Source organism: Pogona vitticeps, chromosome W (assembly GCF_051106095.1).
Source record: "Pogona vitticeps strain Pit_001003342236 chromosome W, PviZW2.1, whole genome shotgun sequence".
NCBI classification, from domain to species: Eukaryota; Metazoa; Chordata; class Lepidosauria; order Squamata; family Agamidae; genus Pogona; species Pogona vitticeps.
The window spans coordinates 558,862-584,384 of record NC_135798.1 but is presented as its reverse complement, the minus strand read 5'-3'; the positions used below and the strand labels follow the sequence as shown (position 1 = coordinate 584,384).

General features: G+C 42.8%; 1 protein-coding gene across 1 annotated transcript in view; it reads right to left on the bottom strand.

The window, feature by feature from the left end:
• Positions 1–23,049, bottom strand: part of LOC140702936 (uncharacterized) — a 33,593-nt gene extending 10,544 nt beyond the window's left edge. The window contains 2 exon segments of the mRNA XM_078382473.1: positions 18,601–19,014; positions 20,422–23,049. Of these exon segments, the coding sequence (XP_078238599.1) occupies positions 18,601–19,014; positions 20,422–21,327 (1,320 nt within the window). The 5' untranslated portion in view covers positions 21,328–23,049.
• Positions 23,050–25,523: the final 2,474 nt, after the last annotated feature.

Below are 25,523 nucleotides of genomic sequence, written 5' to 3'. Positions count from 1 at the left end.
CAGCCAGCTTACTCTGAAACACATGGATGGGGTTTGATTAGAATTGAGGTTTTACTGGAAAAGTTCCATGGTTTACTTGAAATTTCCTCCATTGTACAATACTTGATTTAAAGGCATTGCAAGTCAATAAATGTATTGAAAATGGTGAACCCATGAAAGGAAAAAGGGAAGGAAGAGTTGGAGAACCTGGATTAATAAAAAGCCACTGTTGGCTCATATTTAGCTTGCGATCTACAACAATTCCAACATCCCTCTCGCTCGTAGTTTTGCTGAGCGAAGTAACCCTCATCTTGTAACTATGGAATTGGTTTCTTTTTCCAAGGTACAGGACTTTGCACTTAACCATGGCCAGGTAGGATCTTGCCAAAAAGAGAGGGGAAATATTATTAAATATAGCGGTGAGGGTTTATGGGTTAGGGTGTTTTATTTTTAGGAAAATAGTTAAAGTTTGAGGATTTCTTACTATTGGGTGTTGCTTTGCTGGGGTATGTAGTCAGAGTATGGGACCAAATGGAGACGTGATGCTAAAATGGAATGGTTTAAAGTCTTGATAAATAAAGATAAATGTTAATGGATGAAGTGGAAGATAAGTTAAACCCTACCATGGATGAAAGAAGATATAATATTACAATATATAATAATATATGATATATATGAAAGATGAGATGGGTTTTTGAGTTAAAATTTTTTAAGGCATATGGGTTTTGTAATTAAAAAATGAGCCAGAGAGGTTCCATCTTGTTTCTTTGTATAAAGTATCTTTGCTATGCTGACAAGTTGTTTTCTAGGCGAGCAGAGAAAATGTTATTCTGAAAGCATCAGAAAGGACTCTGTGTGATTAGATAGATGGGGATTGTTGTGACTCTTTGATAAACCACAGAAAACCCAAATAATATCTGGTGCGTATGGGAAGGAAGTCATGTGATGCAACAGGACTGTTTGCCTAGTAACGAACTCTGATTGGATGACATCGTGGGAAGGTGCGATGAGCCCTTGCCAGTTACTCTTGAAAAAGGAACTTTTTCTCTATGGACATTGTCTTTCCAAGACCGACCTTTCAGTCATTCGTGACCTACTCTTCAGCCATTTGGGACTCACCCTAATGTCTTTCGAGACGGACTGGTGGCCTACCTACATGGACTGGTTCCTATGCTTTGCTGGATTACTTTTGGACTTATGGGATTTTTCCTAAGGACTGTGCATGGACTATTTTCTATGGACTGTTCTATGGAATATTCTTTATGGACTTCTTTTCTTGGAATACTCCATATGGACTATGCTCTTGTAATTTTGCAAGGACTATGATATATTTAATGGATTTCTCTTTTCTAAGGACTATGGGACATATAATGTATTTTTACTTTTGTTAAGGGATTTTTATTCTATAGGATCACTGAGGACTATAGCCTTTTTATAACCAACTTGGATTATTTTGTTTTTACTAATGATTTCCTGGACTGGAACTGTCTTTATTCTTTTTAATGGCTTTTTGTGTTTTTGTAAGGTTTTTGAACTCTTTTATATTTTTCATGTTTTCTTTGCCTCACTACATCTGTGTAACTAAACAGCACAATGCTAGTTTATTTGTTTTGGTTTAATTTGGCTTTGATACCTAGTAACATGCTTTTTCTTTAATAAAATAAAGATTATAAAACCCATTTGGTTTTCTGAACAGTACACTTGTCATAGGGTCATCTGAGAGTGCTGCCTCGGCCTAGCTTACTTAGAGTCCTGTCAGTGGTGCAAGTTAAGTCTAAGGACTACAAAGCCCACTTGACCTTTTCACAATAATATCTGAGAGTACCAGGGTGTTCTTATGTGGGCAGACCTGCGAGAAGGAGTGTTGTATCAAGGCTAGCTGAATTTGGACTCATTCAGCCCATTTTAGCATGTGCAAACTCCTGATTGCTCTCTGTCCAAGCTTACACGTGTGTTTTCGAACCCGTGTTTGCGACACAACCCCTTCACGGATTGCTGCCTTGTTGTAGTGAAGGGGCTTGAGTAACTCAGAGAAGCTATGGGCTATGCTGTGCAGGGACACCCAAGACAGACAAGTCATAGTGGAGAGTTTTGACTAAACACAATCCATCTAGAGTATGAATTGGCAAGCCACTCTGGTATCTTGACCAAGAATACCCATGAACAGAAACCAAAGGCTAAAAGATATAATGCTGGAAGATGGGCCCCTCAGGTTGGAAGGTGTCCAACATGTTACTAAGGAAGAGCGGAGGACAAGTACAAGTAGCTGCAGAGCTAATGAAGTGGTTGGGCCAAAGCCGAAAGGATGCTCAGCTGTGGACGTGCCTGGAAGTGAAAGGAGAGTCTGACGCTGCAAAGAAAAATACTGCATAGGAACCTGGAATCTAAGATCTATGAACCTTGGTAAGCTGGATGTAGTCAAACACGAGATTGCAAGAATAAACATTGACATCCTGGGCATCAGTGAACTAAAATGGACAGGAATGGGTGAATTCAGTTCAGACGATTATCATATCTACTTTTGTGGGCAAGAATCCTCTAGAAGAAATGGAGTAGTCCTCATAGTCAACAAAAGAGTGGGAAAAGCTGTAATGGGATATGTGAAAAATGATAGAATGATTTCCATATGAATCCAAGGCAGACCTTTCAACATCACAGTCATCCAGTTTTATGCACCAACCACAAATGCTGTTGCTGCAGTATATAAATGTCAATAGACTTAGCTGCTAGAAGTCTAGTGTCTCTGCCTGATTTTCTTGACTGCTGGGACTGGAACAAGGAGCTTGAGCAACAGGCGCTGCTAAAAACTGCGCCACTCTGACATAAGCACTAATGAGGCTGATGAACAGTTCTGGAGGTCTCCAAAGCTTACACATCAGGCTGGAATTTCACAGTTTATTACTATTCCTATTATTATTTTTGTTGTTGTTCTTATTGTTATCTTAATGCATATACCGCATTTCTCCCAAGAAGGGACCCAAAGCAGCTCAGAACATTAAGTCACACAGTTAAAAACACTGTAAGTTAAATATTAGTATACAAATTAAACAATATATGATTTAAAATATAATTAAAATATTAAAACAGGAAAAAATTAATATCTGCTTAAATGAGGTGCCACTGAGAAGGCCCTCCTCTTCCATGTCCCCATCTGCTATCCTTGGGCTGGCAATGGGGCTGAGAGGAGAACCCCCTCTGCTGATCTTAATCTCAGAGAAGACGCATATATGGAGTGTGACGTATGCCATGACGTCACCTGCCTGTCTTGGCTAAGGCTGGAGTTTCCTGGCCTATGGCAAGGCAGGAGGTGGGTCTTAAAGGGGTGGAGTTTTTGTATATAAGGGGGGGAGTGCAAAGGAAAGTTGATCAGAGGGTTGTTGTTGGGGAATTAGAGAGTTGGAGAGTGAGAGGGTTAGATATAGGTTAGGTAATTGAGTAATTAAGTGTTAAATAACAAAGAACTGTGCAGGGTTAAGGTCTGATAAATATAGTGTGACAAGTGATTCATTTACTCAGTGATTTCCTTTTTATTTCTGTAATCAATAAATAATCATTTTATTTTGAAATCCACACTAAGTCTGAAGAGTCAGGTTTATGTGTGGTTGGTGGCAGCGAAGTGTGTGTGTGTGTGAAGGATCGTGACCTGTCATCTCTTGTGGTGACGTAGGAGGAGGTGGCAGTCGCGGCAAAACTGGTGCCAGCGTGTGGGATACGAGTTGTCCAGTTGCCCAGTTGCCCAGAAAAGCCTTGGCTAGTGTGACCAGAGCAAAAGGATTTCAGTTAGGTGCACCTGAAGTGGGGTGTGGGTAACTCTCTAGGATTTGTCTCCAGGGGGGAGCAGATCTAGTAGAGAGGCACCTAAACTTCAGAGTGAGGGAACTGACTTATGAGCTCTAGAAGGTCCATTTTGTGAGGGAGATTGGCCCAAAGTAAGAGGCTGTTGTGACTTGGTCTGAGAGTCCAGAGTTGGGAGAACTCGGAAGGGACAGACAGACCAAGGGCAGCGAAGATTTGGGATCTCTCTAGGGAACTACAGAACCTGAGAGAAGGTGAAGCTGTGGTGGATTTGGAAGTAGAGCCAAGGGCAGAAAATTAAAGTAGCTCTAAATCTGGCAAGAGGCCCAGTGAAGGGGCAGAAGCCATTAGAGACTACAGTAACAAGCCCAGCCGTATCTGTTGGTATACCCTGTTAGAGAGTGTCAGACCTAAAGCACAGCAAGAAGAAAAATATTTTAAAACAGAGGCGTGGAAATTGACAGGAGCCTTTTGAGTTAGTAAAATGCCTCTCACACGCAGTCAAATGGCAGAAGTGAGTGAACAAAGAGACCAAGCAATGTCAGACTGGTCTGGGGATGAGTCAAATGGTGAGGGAAGAGTTGCCTCAGTGCAGGAAGAAGCTAATGGTGAACAGTTATCAGAACTGAGGAAAATTCAATTAGCCCAGGAACATGAATATAGGATGAGACAAATAGAAAAGGAGGAAAGAATAGAAAGGGAAAGGATTGCCCTAGAAAGGGAAGCTGAGAGAGAGAGAATTGCCTTAGAGAAAGAGAAAATGGCATTTGAGATAAGAAAATTGGAAATGATGAACAAGAACAATAATAACAATAGAGATTCTGAAGTGGGCCAATTATCAAAAGCAGATTTAAAGAAATTTCCATCCTATAAACAAGGGGATTCGGCTGAAGCATTCCTTACAAGTTTTGAGAGAGCAGCCTCAGATTTTTCCCTCAGAGAAGCAGAGAAAATGGTAGTTTTAAGGTCTCTGATTAGTGGGAAAATGGCAGAAGTATATGCTGATATGCCAGTTGAGCTCAGTAAAGATTATTCAGAGTTCAAAAAAATGGTTTTCAATCGATTTGGCATTAATTCAGAACATCTTAGGCAGAAGTTCAGAAAACTTACTAAAAGATCAGATGAATCTTATACCCAACTTGGTTTTAACTTAGAAAAATGTTTAGATCGGTGGCTTGAACAGGAGAATGCAAAAACTTTTCAGGAATTGAAAAATGTTGTGGGCCTGGAGCAGTTTTATTCCTTACTCCATGGGGAACTTAAATATTTAGTTCAAGAACGGAAACCAACTGACGTTAGAAACGCTGCTCAAATAGCTGATTTTATTTCTCAAATAAGGGGTCCTAGTTGTTATGAGGGGAGAGGTGTGAGGAAAACATGGGACCCAAAGTTCTCTAAGGAACAAGCACAGAGACAGACTAAAGTAGGCGGCCATTTTAGTGAAAAGCCCTCAGAACAGGGCCAGCACAGTAAACAAGTTTTGGAGGGAAAAGAGAAACTTGAAAGATTTGATGGGAAAAGCTCATGGGGGGAGAGAATCTGCTTCATTTGCAAAAAGAAAGGCCACATTGCTGCACAATGTTTTAATACAAGGCAAAATAAAGAAATTCCACCTCAGAAAGTTAATGTAAAAGAAGCAAAGGCTGTATTTTGTGTTCAGAGTAAACCTCAAGCTTCTTCTACTGAAAGTTCTGTTACCATGGAAACCCAGGCAGAGGCAGTTAGGAGCTCTGAATTGGATACATTGAAGGAGCTGCCTCTCGCTGAAGTTGTCCACTGTTATTACATAGAGACCAATTGTGCTTTATTGGAATCTGCTGGGGACAGGATAAAAGTTTTTGAAAATGACTATACTGCTCTGAGAGACACCTGTTCTCAAATTTCTATTTGCCACTCAGACATAGTACCACAAAGTTGTATGATTGCTGACCAGACTCTATCTGTGAAAGGGATTGGGTCAGAACTAGTTTCATTACCTGTAGCTGATTTGAAAATTAAATATCAAGGTTGGAAGGGATTGTGGAGAGTGGGGGTGTCTTCTGAGATTCCTACCCCTTTTCTTATTGGTAATGACTTAACAAAGCATGTCAAGAGTGCCCTGGTGGTAACACGTTCACAATCAGTACACAGTGAAGCCAGTAATGAGACTGACTCTCAAGAGCCAGAGAAATTTGTACCACAACCTGAGGCATTCTCAGTGGAAATACCTCAGAAAAGCCTCTTTGTCAAGGAACAAACAGCAGACCCCACCTTAAAAGACTGTTTTGGAAAGGTGACTGATAAAGAATTATCACCTGAGTGCCCCGAACGTTTTATTATTAAGGGTGGTTTACTGTATAAGGAAAAACTGAATAATATTTCAAAAGGGGGGCCTGAAGTTAAGAGACAGTTGGTGGTGCCTGAGAAATATCGCCCTATGATTCTGGAAAAGGGACATGCAGACATTTTCTCAGCTCATATGGGGATAAACAAGACCAAACAAAGACAGGGCTCTAACTGTGATAAAACTAGAGCAAAGCTATGCCCATTACCAGTGATTTCAACTCCTTTTACACTTCTAGGGGTGGATATCATAGGTCCATTGCCCAACGCCACTAAGCGGGGGAACAGATTTATTTTAACTATAGTAGACCATGCAACGAGATATCCGGAAGCGATCCCATTACGTAATATAGAGACCCAGACTGTAGCAGAAGCTTTAGTAAATTACATGAGTAGGATGGGTTTTCCTTCTGAGATAATCACAGATTTAGGAACCTCTTTTACATCCAGACTAATGAAGAGGTTATGGCAAATTTGTGGGATCAAACACCTGGAAACCTCCCCTTATCACCCAGAAAGCAACGGGTTAACAGAAAGATTTAATGGAACTCTTATAAGAATGATCAGAGCATATTTACAAGAGAATCCAAATAACTGGGACCAAAAGTTACAGCTGCTCCTTTATGCATATAGATCAGTACCCCAGGAGAGCACTGGCTTCAGTCCCTTTGAATTATTATTTGGAAGGCAAGTGAGGGGACCGCTAGATTTGATCAAGCAAAATTGGGAGCAATGCTTTGAAGATGATCCACAAAATGTGGTAGCCTATATTGACTCCCTAATGAATTGCCTAAAGCGGAATATGGATTTAGCTGTGGAAAATTTAACCACTAAAAAGGCCAAACAAAAGCAATGGTATGATCGAAAGGCAAGAGAACGTCAGTTCAACCCAGGAGATGATGTTCTCAGGCTGAAGCCCATAAAAGGGAACAAATTACAACTTAAATGGGATGGTCCTTACAGAGTGGTTGAGAAAATGAGTGACCTCAATTATATTATTGAGGACGAGGAAGGTTCAGGCAGGAGAGTTGTTCATATCAATTCACCAGCAACATTTCAAAGGCTCTGAAAGGGCTTAGTGACTTCACAGTAGCTTATATCGATGACATAGGGGTCTTTAGCAACACCTGGCAAGATCACCTACATCATCTAGAGTTAGTGCTACAAAGATTGAAAGATGCTGGCTTAACTGTTAAAGCTAGTAAGTGTCAGCTAGGTAACTCAGAGATGAAGTACCTAGGTCACATAGTGGGAGGAGGCCTAATCAAACCTTTAGAGGCCAAGGTAGAAGCAATCCTGAATTGGCCCAGACCTACCACTAAAAAGAAAGTGAGGTCCTTTTTAGGTCTGGCAGGGTATTACAGAAAGTTTATACCCGGTTTCAGTGAGATTGCTGCACCTTTATCAGACCTGACAAAGAAGCAGAGCAGCAACAGCGTTTCCTGGTCGGAAAAGTGCGAGATGGCGTTTGGACAGCTGAAGGATGCTCTAACCAACCATCCAGTGCTGCATGCTCCTGACTTCAACAGAGAGTTCATCATCTACACAGATGCGTCTAATGCCGGTGTGGGAGCGGTACTGTGCCAACAGGATGACAGCGGAGACCAACATCCAGTGGCGTACCTGAGCAAGAAGTTGCTTCCCAGGGAGAAGAATCTTTCTACCATCGAGAAAGAGTGTTTGGCGATCATCTTCGCGATCCGGAAGTTGAAGGCTTACGTCTGGGGTCGACATTTTACCTTGTGCACTGATCACTCACCTCTATCGTGGTTGCAGACTATGAAATCACTGATGAGGTGGGTGCTTCTTTTGCAGGACTATGATTTCGAGGTTAAGGTGGTCAGAGGGACTATAAACTGTGTGGCTGACGCCTTATCCAGAAGACCGGAAGATGACATCTAAAGGACTTATGGACTTTGTACATGATATATGGCAATGTAGAATGTTTGGACAGTTATGATATGTTGTGGTATGATAAATGTTATGCATTGCATGTTTTTATTTACCTGTATGGCAGAAGTGTAAGTATATTTGAATACTCTAGTTGCATTATACTGTGTTGATAAATGTAATGCTTGATGTTGTTTTCAGTTGTTTTGGGGGAAAAGCACCTTAGCTTTCCCCCACAAAACAACTTATTAAAGGGGGAAGGTATGTGACGTATGCCATGACGTCACCTGCCTGTCTTGGCTAAGGCTGGAGTTTCCTGGCCTATGGCAAGGCAGGAGGTGGGTCTTAAAGAGGTGGAGTTTTTGTATATAAGGGGGGGAGTGCAAAGGAAAGTTGATCAGAGGGTTGTTGTTGGGGAATTAGAGAGTTGGAGAGTGAGAGGGTTAGATATAGGTTAGGTAATTGAGTAATTAAGTGTTAAATAACAAAGAACTGTGCAGGGTTAAGGTCTGATAAATATAGTGTGACAAGTGATTCATTTACTCAGTGATTTCCTTTTTATTTCTGTAATCAATAAATAATCATTTTATTTTGAAATCCACACTAAGTCTGAAGAGTCAGGTTTATGTGTGGTTGGTGGCAGCGAAGTGTGTGTGTGTGTGAAGGATCGTGACCTGTCATCTCTTGTGGTGACGTAGGAGGAGGTGGCAGTCACAACAGGGAGATACCGTCCTTCAGGTAGCCAGGGCCCAAGCTGTTGCATTACTTAAAATGAAACAGATCCTTAAATTAAATTTCATATTCTGGATGTTACCAATAAAGATTGTTGTTGTTTAGTCGTTTAGTCGTGCCCAACTCTTCGTGACCCTATGGACCAGAGCACGCCAAGCCAACCTGTCTTCTACTGCCTCCCGGAGCTGGGCCAAATTCATCTTGGTTGCTTCAATGACACTGTCCAACCATCTCATCCTCTGTCGTCCCCTTCTCCTCATGCCTTCACACTTTCCCAACATCAGGGTCTTTTCCAGGGAGTCTTCTCTTCTCATGAGATGGCCAAAGTACTGGAGCCTCAGCTTCAGGATCTGTCCTTCCAGTGAACACTCAGGCTTGATTTCCTTCAAAATGGGGACTCTCAAGAGGGGGGACTCTCAAGAGTCTCCTCCAGCACCACAGTTCAAAAGCATCAATTCTTCGGCGGTCAGCTTTCTTTATGGTCCAGCTCTCACTTCCATACATCACTACAGGAAAAACCATAGCTTTGACTATGCGGACTTTTGTTGGCAAGGTGATGTCTCTGCTTTTTAAGATGCTGTTGAAGTTTGTCATCGCTTTCCTCCCAAGAAGAAGGCATTGTAAAGGGCAGACATAACATCACATGTCTTTCACAGCTGGGCAGTGAGTCATCAACCAATGGTGTGACAGAGGATGGAACTTAAGGGGAGGAGCTAGTATAAAAAGATTGGTGAAGCATGTGTGAGAGAGATTGCAGACTGGAGAATAGAGATGAGTTTGAGCTGAGGGTTTAAAGTGATATTAGTTATAGTGAGAGAGAGAGCCTGTCAGTGTGAAATAGTCTGTGTGAGCCAGTGAATTATTAAGAGGGATTGACTTATTGATTCTTTACCAGTGATTTACTATTCTGTTATTTCCTTTAAGCAATAAACCAGTTTTTCTTGTTTTCAAAGATTTACTTGTCCTTCTTTTGATTTTAAGGATAAGTTGGTGGCAGCAGAGTTTTAAAGTAAATTAGCAACCCCCTTTGAGGTTACTAATAAATTGGTGTCCAGCGTGTGGGATTCGAAGTGATCCAGTAAAGCCTTGTGTGGAAAGGTGCCCAGAGCAGGGGTCTTTCATCAGGGACATTTGTGTGAACGTGTGGGTAACCTTCTAGGACTTGTCTCATGGGGAGCAAGTCTAGTAGAAGGGTGCGGGAGCTCAGATTGGGGACTAAGATAGGGACAGCTCTGTTTTGACCATTTCTATGTGAAGAGTTGCCCAAAGCAAATGCTGTGGTGTTTGGTTAACTTGTCCTGAGTTTAAGGAAAACTCTGAAGGGACAGAGTGGAGCCAAGGGCAGTGAAGCTGAGGAGACTTACTGAAAACAGCTAAACCTGGGATAGGGGAAATCTGTGTGTTTAAGGTTTTAGTGCCTGAGGCAGAGAAAGGAAAACTCTGTTTTGGCGGGAGGCCTAGCTGGAGGCTGAAGCCTGGTTACAGTAGCTAGCTTGCCAGTGCTGGTGGAGCAGCAACTTTATAGCAGACTTACTGACAGGAGAAAAGTGTACGTTTTAAAATCAAGGCTTGTAAGTGGGAACAGAAGCCTGTAGGAAAGAAAATGCCCTTGACCAGGAGGAAAAAAGCTGAACAGAGGCCGTATGAAATGGCAGCCGGGTCAGATAGTGAGATTGGTGATGTGGAGGAAGGATTTACCTCAGCTCAAGAGGGAGAGTCCTCAAGAGAAGACTTAGCAGAATTCAGAAAGTTGGAATTGGCTCAAGCACATGAATACAGGTTGAAGGAGCTAGAGATGCAGGAAAGGGCCTTACAGTTTGAGAAAGAGAAAATGGAAAGGGAGGCTCAAATGGAGAAAAAAATAGAGATGGAGGAAAGAATGAGACAGAGAGAAATGGATGCACAGTTAGAGAAAGAGAAAATTTGCCTTAGAGACAGACCGTATGGCTTTTGAACTCCAGAGATTGGAATTGTTCAATCAAAATAATAATAATAATAATAATAATAATAATAATAATAATAATAATAATAAGAATAAGAATAAGAATAAGAAGAAGAAGAAGAAGAAGAAGAAGAAGAAGAAGAAGAAGAAGAAGAAGAAGAAGAAGAAGAAGAAGAAGAAGAAGAAGAAGAAGAAGAAGAATAGGGATTCCAACTCTGAGGGGGGTCATTTGTCAAAAGCAGACCTAAAGAAATTCCCAACTTTTAAAAAAGGGGATTGTCCAGAATCATTTTTTATTTTATTTGAAAGAGTGTGTGCTGCTTTTTCTGTGAGGGAATCTGAAAAGATGATTATTTTAAGATCCCAAATTAGTGGAGGCCTCGCTGAAATCTATGCTGAGATGCCCATCGAATTAATAAAAAATTATGAAGAATACAAAAAGTTTGTGTTTGCCAGGTATGGCATAAACCTGGAACATCTGAGACAAAAATTTAGGTCACTAACTAAGAAACCTGATGAGTCTTACTCACAATTAGGGGCAAACTTGGCTAGATATCTAGACAAATGGATGGTACAGGAGAGAGTTCAGACAGTACAGGATCTGAAGAATGTTATGGGGTTGGAACAGTTTTATTCTCTCTTACATGGTGAATTAAAATATTTGGTCAAAGACAAGAAACCCCAGAATTTGAAAGAGGCGGGAGAAATTGCTGATTTCATTTCCCAGATAAGAAAAACCAGTTTTTCTGAGGGAAAAAGTATGAGGAAAACTTGGGAGGACTCTAATAGATATCCTAGAGGACAATTTAAAAACCAGCAGAAGGTTGGCAGCCATTTTGTGGGAAAGTCCTCAGAACAGAGCCAAGCCAGAGGGCAAAATTTGGAGGGGAAAAGTAGTAAAAGGGGCTGGAAATGAACAATGGAATGTTAGAACTTGCTTCAAATGTAATGAAAAAAGGTCACATTGCGTCCCAGTGTAGTAAAGGCAGAGAAAATAAAGAATTTTTACCACAGAAAGTAAATTTAAGCAAGCCAAAAGCTGTTCTTTGTGTACAGCAGGAACAAGTTGATACAATAGGTGAGCAGTCAGTAGCCATGGCAACGCCAGCAGAGCTATCTTCTCTAGGTAATGAGAGTGAACCTAGTATTCCTTTGGCTGAGATCAGGCATTGCTGTTTGATTAGAATGGATCACAAATTATTTGAAACAGCTGGGGACACTATTGGTATTTTAGATAACAACTTCATGGCACTGAGAGATTCCTGCTCACAGGTGACCTTGTGTCATCCAGATATCATACCACACAAATACATATTACCAGATGAACACATGGCAGTGAAAGGAATAGGACAAGAAACTATTATCTTGCTTGTGGCTGAAATGCCACTTCGTTATAGGGGATGGCAGGGAAATTGGCATGTAGGAATTTCCTCACAGTTGCCATCGGCTGTTTTAATTGGTACAGACCTCTCTGAGCATGTCAAGAGAGTTCTGGTTATAACACGTTCACAACATGAGCAGACAGAGACAGCTGAGGAAAAGAATGGCAGTCAGGGGGTAAAAACGACTGACTGTAGAAAGACAGCTGAGATATTCACACCTGATATACCACAACACAATACTTTTTCCCAAGAACAGCAAGCAGATCCCACTTTAAAAAGCTGCTTTGAAAAAGTGTCTGGAATACAGTTAACCCCTGAAACACCTGAAAGATTCCACATTAAGCAGGGATTACTGTACAGAGAAACACTGGTTAAACCCTCAAAAGGGGGAGAAGGGGTTCAAAGGCAGTTAGTGGTGCCTGTTAAATACTGCCAGAAAATATTAAAAAGGGAACAAAGTACTGATCCCAAGCTGTATCAGTGTGTTAAACCTAGTGGTGAAGAGCAGTCAAACCCAGAGAGCCCAGATAGGGTCTTCCCAGGAAAAGACCAGTTGGACAGGGAGGCCTTTGTAGATCCCAGTGGGGGAGGAGAGAATCACCACAAGCAAATGATTGTTCCTCTCTTAGATCAAATGGGGATAGAGGAGCAGGGACACACTGATACCTTTTCAGCTAATATAGATTCGGCAAACACTGGCCAGAGATCAGGACAAAACTTTTACTGCCTGGAAGTAGAGGAGCAGTTAAAAGAATTTGGCCAGGGGGGTGAAGGAGGTCAGAGGCCAGAGGAGGGCAGTGACAAAACTGACGCCCAGCTATGTCCTTTACCTGTCATTTCAAACTCAGTTCAATGCAGTGGTTTGGTATAGGTAGACGGTTGCCCAGAGTTACCCTGAGGGGAAACAAACTCAGTACAGTGGGGTCTCTACTTAAGAACTTAATCCGTATTGGAAGGCGGTTCTCAAGTCGAAAAGTTCTTATGTCGAATCTGCATTTTCCATAGGAATGCATTGAAAACCATTTAATCCGTATCTGCTCTTTTCCATCCATAGAAACTAATGGGAAGCTGCTATTCCGCCTTCGACCACTAGAGGGGGATATTTTGTTTCTTTTCCCCTTAGGTCAAGAAAAGTTCAGGAACATGTTTTAAAGCATGTTGTGCTGATTTCTTCAGCACAAAGACACACAGGCAGGATGACAGAGTAGCGGAATCCAGTTGAACACCAAAGTATGATAGCCAAAAAAGATCTTCACTGAGATTATGAATACACCAGGCACAAGGATAGTGTTGATAGTAGTTATTCTATTATTTACAATATATACAGGAAAGTTTTCAGCTCCGATATAATGCACAGTAGTTTTAAAAGAGTTTAGTTCATGTATCAGTAACAAAGTCCATTGATTAAGTTCAGTAGATATACTAATGCAAAGGCAGTTAATCTGTATTCTACCACTAGAGGGAGAATTTTTTTTTAATCTAAGAGATTTGCCTAAGATGACCTAAGGTTAAAAAAAGGGCAGGAAAGTTTTTTTCCCCGTTCTTATCTTGGAGCTCCGTTCTCAAGTAGAAGCAAAATTTAGTGAACGGAGCTGTTCTTAAGTTGGATTGTTCTTAAGTAGGGACGTTCTTAAGTAGAGGTTCCACTGTACCTCCATATGTTCCCCTTCTATGTGCCAGGAGGTGATGGGACCAGTGCCCATGATCTTAGTTTTTTTGATGTTGAGTTTCAGGCCGTTTTTTGCACTCTCCTCTTTCATCCTCATTACAAGCTTCCTTAATTCCTCACTTTCTGACATCAGAGTGGTATCATCTGCATATCTCAGGTTGTTGACATTTCTTCCGGCAATCTTGATTCCAGCTTGGGATTCCTCCAGTCTTGCCTTTCGCATGATTTATTCTGCATATAAGTTGAATAAGCAGGGGGACAATATGCAGCCTTGCCGTACTCCTTTCCCAATTTTGAACCAATCAGTGTTTCCGTATCCAGTTCTAACTGTTGCTCCCTGTCCCACGTATAGGTTTCTCAGGAGATAGATAAGGTGGTGAGGCACTCCCATTTCTTTAAGGACTTGCCATAGTTTGCTGTGGTCCACACAGTCAAAGGCTTTTCCATAGTCAATGAAACAGAAGTAGATGTTTTTCTGGAACTCTCTGGCTTTCTCTATAATCCAGCGCATGTTAGCAATTTGGTCTCTAGTTCCTCTGCCCCTTTGAAATCCAGCTTGTACTTCTGGAATTTTGCGGTCCACATACTCCTGAAGTCTACCTTGGAGGATTTTGAGCATAACCTTGCTAGCGTGGGAAATGAGTGCAATTGTACAGTAGTTGGAGCATTCTTTGCCACTACCCTTCTTTGAGATTGGGATGTAGACTGATCTTTTCCAGTCCTCTGGCCACTGTTGAGTTTTTCAAACTTGCTGGCATATTGAATGTAGCACCTTAACAGGATCATCTTTTAGGATTTTAAATAGTTCCACTGGAATGCCATCACCTCCACTGGCCTTGTTGTTAGCCAGGCTTTCTGAGGCCCACTTGACTTCGCTCTCCAGGATGTCTGGCTCAAGGTCAGCAACCACACTATCTGGGTTGTCCAGGATATCCAAATCTTTCTGGTATAGTTCCTTTGTGTATTCTTGCCACCCCTTCATGGATTGCTGCCCCTTCATGGATTGCTGCCTTGTCATGGCGAAGGGGCTTGATTAACTCAGAGAAACTATGGGCTATGCCATGCAGAGACACCCAAGACAGACAGGTCACAGTGGAGAGTTCTGACTAAACGCAATCCACCTGGAGCAGGAACTGGCAATGCCACTCCAGTATCTTTGCCAAGAAAACCCCATGATCAGAAAAGGGGGGATACCTGCAACATGAAAGGGAGATGATAGGAAGCTTTATAATTAAAGGTGCCTGTTGCAGGTTATGCCACACAAAGCCACACACCAACAGGATTTTGGCCACGGAGGGCTATGTCCGTAGGAACTATGCCACACTGGGCTGGCCTACGGGAAGCACAGGGCCATGGTTGGGGTTCTGCAACCTTTCTGGTTGTGTGCCCCAACCGGTTCTTGATAGCTTTCAGATAATATCGTTCCTTGCACAGACTTTTTGCTTTGTGTTTTGGTGTCAGTGCTTGATCTGTATAACATCTAGATATTTGGGGGCAAAAAACAATCTGCAGGAGCATCCTACAAGTGGCTAACCTCTTTTGCAAAACCATATTCTTCAGGGAAACTACTTCAGCCTTTAATTTTACTTGTATTTTCCTAGTGACATTCCTCAAGAGATCTATGGCTCTTGAAGTCTTATATACAAATTCTATTAAGGTGTGAATCTCTTTATAGGCTTCTGCCACCTCTGCTGCTGGAAAAAGGCTCCTCCCCATTTGAGTCCCTGTTGACCATTTCCAGGCCTCCAGAGACCTTACAGTGACAGAGTACAGTGGGGTCTTGACTTAAGAATGGCTTGAGTTAAGAACATTTTGACTTAAGAACCACTCTCATAGGAAAATATTGACTTGACTTACATACTTAGATTTGAGTTAAGAACTGAAAAAAACCATGTGGGAGGCAGGGAAAGTGCAAAATTTGAACTTTCAGTTAACTGTTGGCCAGTGAAAAGGGTGCCTGTCTGCTTCCTCACTCCTCCCAGCGTTTAGAGAGTGGATTGGGAGACAGTCTTCGGACTGCCTGGTCCTGGACTGCCTGGACTGTATTTTCCCTGCCTTCCCTGAACCTTTCTTGACCTAAAAAAATAAATAAACAAAATATCCCCCTCTAGTGGTCGAAGGCGGAATAGCAGCTTCCCATTACTTTCTATGGACGGAAAAGAGCAGATACGGATCAAATGGTTTTCAATGCATTCCTATGGGAAATGCCGATTTGACCTGAGAACTTTTTGACTTGAGAACCGCCTTCCAATACGGATTAAGTTCTCAAGTCAAGACCCCACTGTAGCTCCTTTGTCCCTCCTTTTTCAACCCAAAGGAGGTGCCCAGAGGCTCTTAAATTTATTGCCCCTAGTGGCCAATCAGAGATTAGCTTCTCCAGGCTTCTTCTCCAGCGTTTTGTGTCCACAGGGGGGTTAAATCAAACTGGTCAGCTAGTTACTTGCACAGATGAAATAATTAATTGGACTCTTTCTTAAAAACTTTTCACAAACTTTGTTTATCAGTTCTTACAGGGCTATTCTTGGCCTGTCAGCTCAGATGGAAGCTGTTCCCACATTCTTTGCATTTCAAAGGTTTCCTCTTTGTATGAGTTCTTGGGTAAATAAAAGATGACTGCTTTTATGGAAAGGCCTCCTACATTCTGTGTTATTTCTACAGCCTCACCCCTTTTTAAGTCTTTGATATCTACAGGTCAGAACTTCATTAGGATACCTGACTCCACAGGAATCCTACAGAAATTTACAGACCTCCCAGGCAAGGAGATTCTACAATTCATCAATGTTGTCACCACTGGAAGACAACTGATCCTCCGGGGTCCTGCCCAAAGCCCTCTCTCAGAGGTTGGTCCATCTCTCCCTCTCTCTCTTCAGCTAGCGTGCCTCTCTCCTCCCTGATCTTCTCCTTCACTTTCTAACCTCTTTCTCTCCCCAATAGGAGGGTTTCTCCAGCCTTCTCTCCGTCTCCTTTCTGCCTCTCATGAGGTATCATCAAGTTCTCCCACTGTTTGGTCCAGGGATTCTCCATTCACATCCACTCCCAGCCTTGTGGTAATATCCTCTCCTTCTTTTGCCCTCCTACCTCTCCACCTTCCACTCTCTCCCTTTTTGATGGTTCCCCCAAGATATATTTCTCTTCCCTCCTCCTGTCTTATTATTTTCTTTTTCTCCTGCACCTCTGCTGCTACCCTAAGGTTCCTTTGCCCAGGCAATCCTTTCCTCTGATGAACCTTCCATTTCCCTCACTGGAATTTCCACCTTAGACACCCCAGGCTCTTTATTTCCAGAATCTCCCATCCCTTCATTGGCCTAAACCTTTGATTCTTCACCCGGAACTATCTCTATCCTCCTGGTTTTCTCTGTGACCCTTCTCATCTCTCTATCTTTCCATTCTCCCCATGGAGGTGTCACTTCTCTGACGGGTCATATGTTCTGTCTCTGGGGCTCCATGGGCTTCTCCCTCCTCTTTTCAGGAAAGCACTCTCGTCAGGATGGGTTCAGCCCGACTTTCTCCGTCAGATAGACAGCCAGTGACAAGGCATTTGAAGTTCATCTGGGTATCTTATGGGAAGTATTTTCATTGTTGCAGTGATTCCAGGCAATTCCAAAACTTGTTAATTCTGTACAAGTTCATTTATATACATCATCTCTAGATTCCATACTTAAATATATTAAATAAAAAAAATATAAGACACTCTTACAGGCATGAGGAAAAAAAGTCAGTACAGATCTTTAAATCCAAACATCATGCTCTTATGCAAAAACTGCAGGTTTACTTAAAATACATCCTTGCATCTTGTAAAAAGATGCAGCAACTTAAATTTAGATAATAGGGAAAATTTAAGGCATGTTTGAAACTAAAATACAAATACATTAAAACACTGGTTCTCAAAATCTAGAAAGACAGAATACAGTACATCTTCAGAACACTTCAAACTTCCTAAGAAAACAAAGATAAAAAGGAAAAAATATATAATTTTCAATGAAAGACATGCAAAAGTATTTAAACTTTTAAAATAAATACATACAAAGTAAAAAAGCATTATTTGACTCAAACAGTTTGTTAAAGACAGAGAAAATTTTGTTCTCACCCAGCCATGTGTAAAATCCATTGATGGCTCTCACTGCCTCACAGTTATCTTTCCTCTTCCAAGGACTTTCACCTGGCATCATGAAACCAAACATCTATGTTTCTCCATCCATTCCTTTCTAATAACACTTTGTGTGAGATCTCTCCCAATATTTATATCCCTTTGTTCTGCATCAATCAGCACAACCCAATTTTCCCAAGGCTTAGATTTCCCAGCCTCTGAGAAGCTCAGATGTTAAGGATCAAAGGATTTGGTCACCTCTGGCCCAGTCCAGTCCAGCGCCCAAAGAGATCTGAGCTTGAAAAACCAAACTTTCCACTCTTTCCAACAATCCCTGCCATGACAAAGCAGTATAGTCTCAATATAATAGCATAGAAACACCTAGTTTTTCCTGAATAATATAGTATATTCACTGGTACCCTCTTTAAAACTCAATTACTATTATTATTTATAAGGGTAAAGCATTCTAAAACAAATGACAGCTTCTCTCTCTACACTGCTTGCTTTTCTTTCATCAGTTAGCCTTAGAACATCCATCCTTTTCTCTTTTTACATTAATTTGGTAAAAGCTTCCATTATACAATATATGCTTATTCTCATTTTTTAAAGCAAAAAGTTCCACGTCTATTTTGTGGCATCTCTCTGTTAATTAACGATAGAAGTAAAACACATCACAAGTGGCACTTCAAAATGCACTCCATTTCTTCTCTTTTTCTCTCTGTTTTGCATTGAGTCAGCTTAATCTTTCAAGTGAAAACCAACACAAAACTGAATGAGCTTCTTATGCCTTGTTTAATTATCAGGAGCTCTGAATACAGCTCGTTCCACATTCCATGCATTTGTACGGTTTCTCCCCAGTGTGAGTCCTTTGATGTGACCTAAGGTGATCACTCTGACTAAAACTCTTTCCACATTCCATGCATTTATGTGGTCTCTCCCCAGTGTGAGTTCTTTCATGTCTCCTCAAGTTACTACTCTGATTGAAGCTCTTTCCACATTCCAAACATGGATACAGTTTCTCGCCTTCATGTGTTCTTTGATGTTTACTGAGGTGACATGCATTTATGTAGTATTTCCTGTGCGTCAGTCCTTTCATGTGAAGTCCATGCATGACCATTCCTATTTTCAGTTCTCTGTTTTCTTGCTTGATTGCGAATTCTTGCCCAGGTTGCCCCAGATGTTGCTGGGCAATTCTTCCTCTTCTGTTCTTCATCATCTGGTAGATTAGAAAAAAGATGAGAAACAATTACTTCCAAAATCTGCAGGATTAAGGAATGAGGTGTTTGGGCTCCGCCTGAGTCACAGAGAAGGAAGGAAAGACAGCCAAAACAGCGAGGGAAGAGAACCAGGGAGGGGATGATGCCAGACTGGATGTTCCTTTGAGGTTGAGGTTGGAAGCGCTCTTCAGTGAGGGACCTTTTGGAGGGAGGAGTTATGAAGGGAGGATCATTTTCACACCCAAGTAAGTACATCAGATTCAAAGTATATTAACTCTTTTTCCTTCTCAAGTTCTCCCCAACTGTTGCACTTAAGTTTCCAGAATATTATAAAGAAATTCCTCAAAGTTGATTAAAGAGAAAACAAATAATTGAATTAAAGGATTTTTTTTTTTAGCAAAAAATGAATAACGGGGAGGGTAAGGACAGTGTTAGAAAGGAAGTGTAAAAGTGGATGAATTCAGCTAGATTATTAGACTCGAGAACCGGTAGAGAAGTTAGTGGTCGATGCTGGGTGTCATGGTTTGTTTGTTTATTTATTTATTTGTTTATTTTTATTTATTTAATACCGCACCTATCTGGTCTATTTGACCACTCTAGGCGGCTTACAGCATAAAATAAAACATTAAAACCAAGAATACTACATAGACATCCCATAAACAGAAATTACAGTAGAAAATGAAGAAAAAATGAATAAAAAGAGTGAGAGAATAATTCAAGTACTGACAGGAGGGAAGGCCTGAATGTACAACCATGTTTTTAATTGGCTTTAAAAAGTACCCAGTGTAGGGAGGTTGTTCCAGAGGCGCGGGTCCACCGCCAAGAAGGCCCGGTTTCATGTCTTTTCTTTCTGGTCCTCTCTCGGCATCAGGCTCCTCAGCCTCACCTCCTGACTCACGTGGGTGATCCGGGTACAACTCGGTAGGAGTAGGCACTCCGCCAAATATCGAGGTCCTAAACTGGTTAGGGCTTTATAAGTGAGCATTAAAATTTTGAAGTCGATGTGGAAGTGAATGGGCAACCAGTGCAGCATGGCCAGAGTAGGAGAGATATGTTGGTATTTTCTCACTCCAGTAAGGAGCCTGGCCACCGCACTCTGCACCACTTGAAGTTTCTGCATCAGCTTCAAAGGAAGCCCCACGTAGAGTGTGCTACAATAGTCTAATCTAGAAATTACGAGTGCATGTATGAAGGTAGTGAGTGCCCCATGTCTAGGTAAGGTCACAGCAGGGCAATCCGCCAAAGGTGGAAAAAGGCGGTGCAGACTATAGATGCCACCTGCATTTCCATGGTGAGCATCGGGTCCAGATGTACCCCCAGGATGCAGACCCCACTCTTCATGGCCAGGGCCACCACCCCCCAAACATGAGCGAGTTTCCCAAGCCACCATCCACAGGGCCACCCACCCTCAGAACTTCCGTCTTGTCCGGGTTCAGCCGCTCCCTGTTCTCCTGCATCCATTGCTGTATGGCCCCCAGGCAGCGCTGGAGGGACAGGACGGCATAACCTGCAGTTGGTGAAAAGGAAATATAGAGCTGGGTGTCATCAGTATATTGATGACACTGTGCTCCACACCCCCTGATGACCCCTCCCAGTGGCCTCATATAGATGTTAAACAGCATTGGGGAGATGATTGACCCCTGTGGAATCCCACAATTGATATTCCACTGGGTCAAAATACTCTCCCCAAGCTGCACTCTCTGGAGGCGGTCCTCCAAGAAGGAACAGAACCAGGCCAGAGCCAAGCCACTGATACCCAACTCAGAGAGCCTCCCCAGGAGGATACCATGGTGGACGGTATTGAATGCTGCCGAGATGTCGAGGAGGACCAACAAAGAAATTTTATCGCTGTCGGCCTCCCTCAACAAGTCATCGTACAGGGTGACCAATGTTGTCTCTGTACTGTGGTACGGCCTGAAGCCCGACTGAAAGGGATCCAGGGCATCTGTTTCATCCAGATATGCCTGAAGCTGATCTGCCACCACCCTCTCAACCACTTTGCTCATGAAAGAAATATTGGCGACAGGCCTATAATTGCCAATTTCGTCCGCTGCCAAATTAGGTTTCTTTCTTATGAGCCTAATGAGTGTCTCCTTGAGGGCAGAGGGAAACCTGCCCTCAAGGAAAGACCCATTTATTATTGTAGTGGCCCATTCTGTTGTTATCAGCCTGGCTGCTTTGATCAGCCAGGCTGGGCAAGGGTCCGAGGAGGAAGTGGTGGCTCGACAGTGGTCAAGCAATCTGGCCATAGAATCAAGCGTGGCAGTCTGAAAGGAGTCAAGGGTTACTGAGCAAGATGGAGCACTGGACATCTCTGCTCTACTCACTGTGTTCAAAAAAGGAGAGAGGTCCCATCGGATGGCCTCCACTTTAGATTTTAAAAAGGCTGCAAACTGGTCAGGTGAAAAACTAGGGGGAGGGCTATCATCCAGACCAGTTCTGGATAGGTCGCGCACTATACGGAATAACTCCGCCTGCTGGTTGGATGCTTCGCTTATCCGGCTAGCGAAGTAAGTTCGACAAGCAGCCTTTACCTTAGACAGGTAAAGATTAGTTGTGATCCTGACAGCTATCCTATTATAATCCGTCGGGTTCTTCCTCCATCTGCGCTCTAGCCTCTCCTATGTCGCTTCAGCGCTCGAAGCTCCTGGTTAAACCAGGCCGCTGGACGAGCTCTACGACGGAGAGGGCATTTAGGTGCGATCGTGTCTATAGTCCTGGTTGCGAAGGTGGACCAGCTATCAACCAGAGCATCGACAGGAGCGCTAGCCAGTTCCGCCGTGACCCCTCTCATGATGTCCTGGAATCCAGCCGGATCCAGTAGCCTTCGAGGGCGGACCGTAGAAATAGGTCCCTGCTCCCTGCGAGGGGGAAGAGCCACTGTGAGGTTACATTTTATTAGCTGGTGATCTGACCATGACAAGGGGACTGACATGAGGTCCATCATCACCAGATCACACTCACTCCAACTGGAGGAAAAGACCAGGTCCAGTATGTGACCACCCACATGGGTGGGGCCATTGACATGTTGGGACATGTTCAAGGAAGCCATGGTTTCCAAGAACTCAAGAGTTGACCCAGATGGCTCTGCCTCTGCGTGCAGGTTGAAATCACCCAAGACCAAAAGCCTCGGGGATCCCAATAGTGCTGCAGAGACAAAGTCAGTCAACTCTGGAAGGGAAGTAGCTGGATCACAGCGAGCACGGTAACCCAGCAAAATCCCAATACCATCCCTGGCCCCAATCGACACATGAAGTGCCTCTAGACCTGGCCTTACCACTGAGGAGTGCCTAGTAACCTCAAAGCTGGATTTATAAACAATGGCTACTCCTCCCCCCACCCCTCCAGTCTACCCTGGTGCTGGACAGCATAACCGAGTGGACAGACAAGAGCCAGAGGAGGACCCCCCTCATTGCTGATCCACATCTTGGTTATGCATGCCAGGTCTGCATCCTTCTCCAGGATAAGGTCGTGGATCACTTGGAGCTTATTGGATACAGACCTGGCATTCAATTGGACCAGAGTTAGAGTGGAGGATTGGCTGGGCTGGCTACCTCGATACTGAGGGTTGGTCACAGTCCCAGAACAATGAACAGCCTTCAAGCATCTGTTCATCGTTCTTCTGACATGAGTAGGGACTGTGCCAACGGCATATCTTTCTCTACCCATGATCAGCAGAATATTCAGAGGCCCCTCGCTGGACAAACAAACCTTCCTCTCCATATCAAAGGAAAAAGAAGAAAGGAAAAAAGTAGAGAGAGAAAGAAAAAAAGTAAATTAATACAAAAACTTGAAAACAGAATAAGTGCATAAACAAATACAGTATATAAATAAGAATCCCAAATACAAAAAAAACCATATATAAATTTAAATTTTTACATGAAACACCCAGGTGCTTAACCCCCCTATGAAGTCCAGATCTGTCCTCCTCAACCACGCAGTCTTATCCTTTTAAATATTGCTGGTCCTGATGTAATTTTCAGTGTTGTTAATGCTGATCTTAACAATAGTAAAAATACTGGAGTGAGAGTGTTACTCACAGGTTATGTCCCGTAGGTCTCAATAAGAAGTATAGGGGGCATCAGGGACAATGAGGTCCAAGCTGCAAATAATTCAGTCACTGACCTTTCCCTTTCCCTCCCTCGGAAAGGAGGTAAAGCGTCTCTGTGGCTTGTTTGGTCTTAGGAGAGAAACTGCCATGAGGAACTCCAAGATGGTGACCAGCCTGCTGAGGACAGCAATAGGGAGCTCTCTCTTCCTCACCCAGGATCTTCTCTCCATAGCCCTACTTCCAAAACCTAGGGTAAACCACTCTACTTTACCAGCAACCCGAGGCTCATAGGCTCCTGAGGTCTTGCAAGCACCACAGCCAGCCACAAAGAGCCCGGTGATCTCAGCTCCAGGCTTCAGCTTCCTGCACGTCGTCAGCACTAGCTTGTGTGTGTGGGGGGGGCCTGAAAAGCTTCCAGCCTCTGGATCCTCTTCCCTCCGGTGGCCACCTCCAGTACCTGGCCGGTATCTGGACCCGCTCCCCTCCGGCACCCATCAATCCCCTCCTGAGGTCGGGTAAGAGGCTTCCGAGCATCCAAGCTCCGCGAACATGCCAGCAACGGCTCCGCGTTTGTGCTCCGGCTCCAGCCCAGCAGTCCCACTCTCAGTCCAGTGACCAGCCTTCCAGGGAACGAGGGGGGAACAGGGGGGCAGATCAGGAGAGAAAAAGGACAAAAGAAAGAAAGAAGAGAAGAGGGCGAAAATATTTTTAAAAAGGAAACGCAAGAAGCAACCCAGAGCAGCGGAAACGCTAGCTGCCCGCCGCCGGTGCCATCTTGGGAAAATGGTTATTAAGGCTAAAATGTGATTTATGAATGTGATTTGTAGTCATGGAATTTTGTAGAAGGAATCCATATTGGTCTGTGTTAGCATGACTGGATGCTTTGAGAAGCTGTTTCTCCTCGAGCAAGCTGGAATTTTCCATGAAGCTGCCTTGGCCAGAGACGATAAGGAGCCAAGACACAACAACAGGACAAGGGAGAACTGCACATCCCGTGGGAAATGGAGGTGGAGTGTGAAGAGACAGCCCTTTGCACTGATTGGTTGACATCAGAGAAGAGTGGAGGAGAGGGTGGTCCCTGCAGGGATGAAAATATAGAATGGAGTCAGGGAGACAGGATTTTTAGTATTGATTTTAGGATGGATTTTTGAGTTCCAAAAGCTAGTTTTTACTGTTATGCTAGGATGTAGTTCAGAGTAAGATTAGAGAAGGGGGGGGGGTATGTCTAGCTATTTTAAGAGTTATTTTATTTTATTTTTGTAGCTGGAATTTGCTAAGATTCTAACTGCCTTGATTTATGGAAATGTACTGGAATGCTATGCTTTTGCAACAATCTGAATAAATTATTTTTCTACTAAAACAATAATTCTTAAAATCCTAAGTTTGGTCTCTTGAACAGCAAATCTGCAAGCATTATAGTAAAGGGCCACGGAGAAGCTACCTAAGTCCTTTTTTAGTCTGAGTTTTGTTTGTCTTGGAAGACTCCGAAACTCATGATTTCTATCTTTGCTTTTTCTCATTTAATTGCTCATTAGAACAGACTTGGGAAAGGGGTAAGTGGTACTGCCTGGCTGGGTTACCTGGACTCTGCTCAGATGTTTTAGGAGTACACTTACGCCCGGAGCCTCTCTGATCAAGCATCAGGTGTTCTTTTAGAAGACCCGGGTGCTCACACCGGGAACTGACAAACTCTGCAGAGATTATTACTCAGAGGGTGAAGAGAAAGGACAGGTCTGTGATGATTTGTGTTTTTATGTGTATTAGAATGGGATATGTAGTCCTAAGATTGTCCCAATAGCATCCATTTTGATTTAAAGTCTGTTCTGTAGTAGGAAAGTTTTACATGCTGTTACAGAGAAGCTTCGCTCTCTGGTTATCTCGTTGCTAGGATGAGTAGAGAGCAGAGACTTTCGTAGTCAAAATAATTCTGCCACAAAGAATGATAACAACTGAAGCTCCATGAGAAAGTTAGGCGGAACAACAAGACCCAGGAGGGGGTGTTCCTTATGAAGCATTCTGGGAAGAAGAAGGAGTGAGTAAGGAGTTGGAAAAAGATGGAGTTTGTCTGAGAAAGGTCAGACACGTGCTTTTCCCATAATGGACTATTTTTCCTACCTTAGACTGATGGAGGTCAACTGGTTTTCATCTAGCATCAACCTTTGAAGACCCAAGACACGTGAGATGGACTATGTTACCCTTTATATTAGTTAGCATAGTTTCATTTCTTTATTTTTTCAGCTGGAGTGGGGGAGTGGAGTATTCCGTTGGTCTTGACTGAAAATGTACCTACTATACTGTTTTACTATCAACTGAAATCTTTTCTAAAGCAATTCTTTTCAATAAAGCAGTAATGTCTAAATCTGCATGTATTAGTTCTTGAACAGACTAGCTGAATATCTAATTGGCCACGTGGGTTTGCTACCAAAGTTTCAGAGCCAAATTATTCTGAGTATAGCT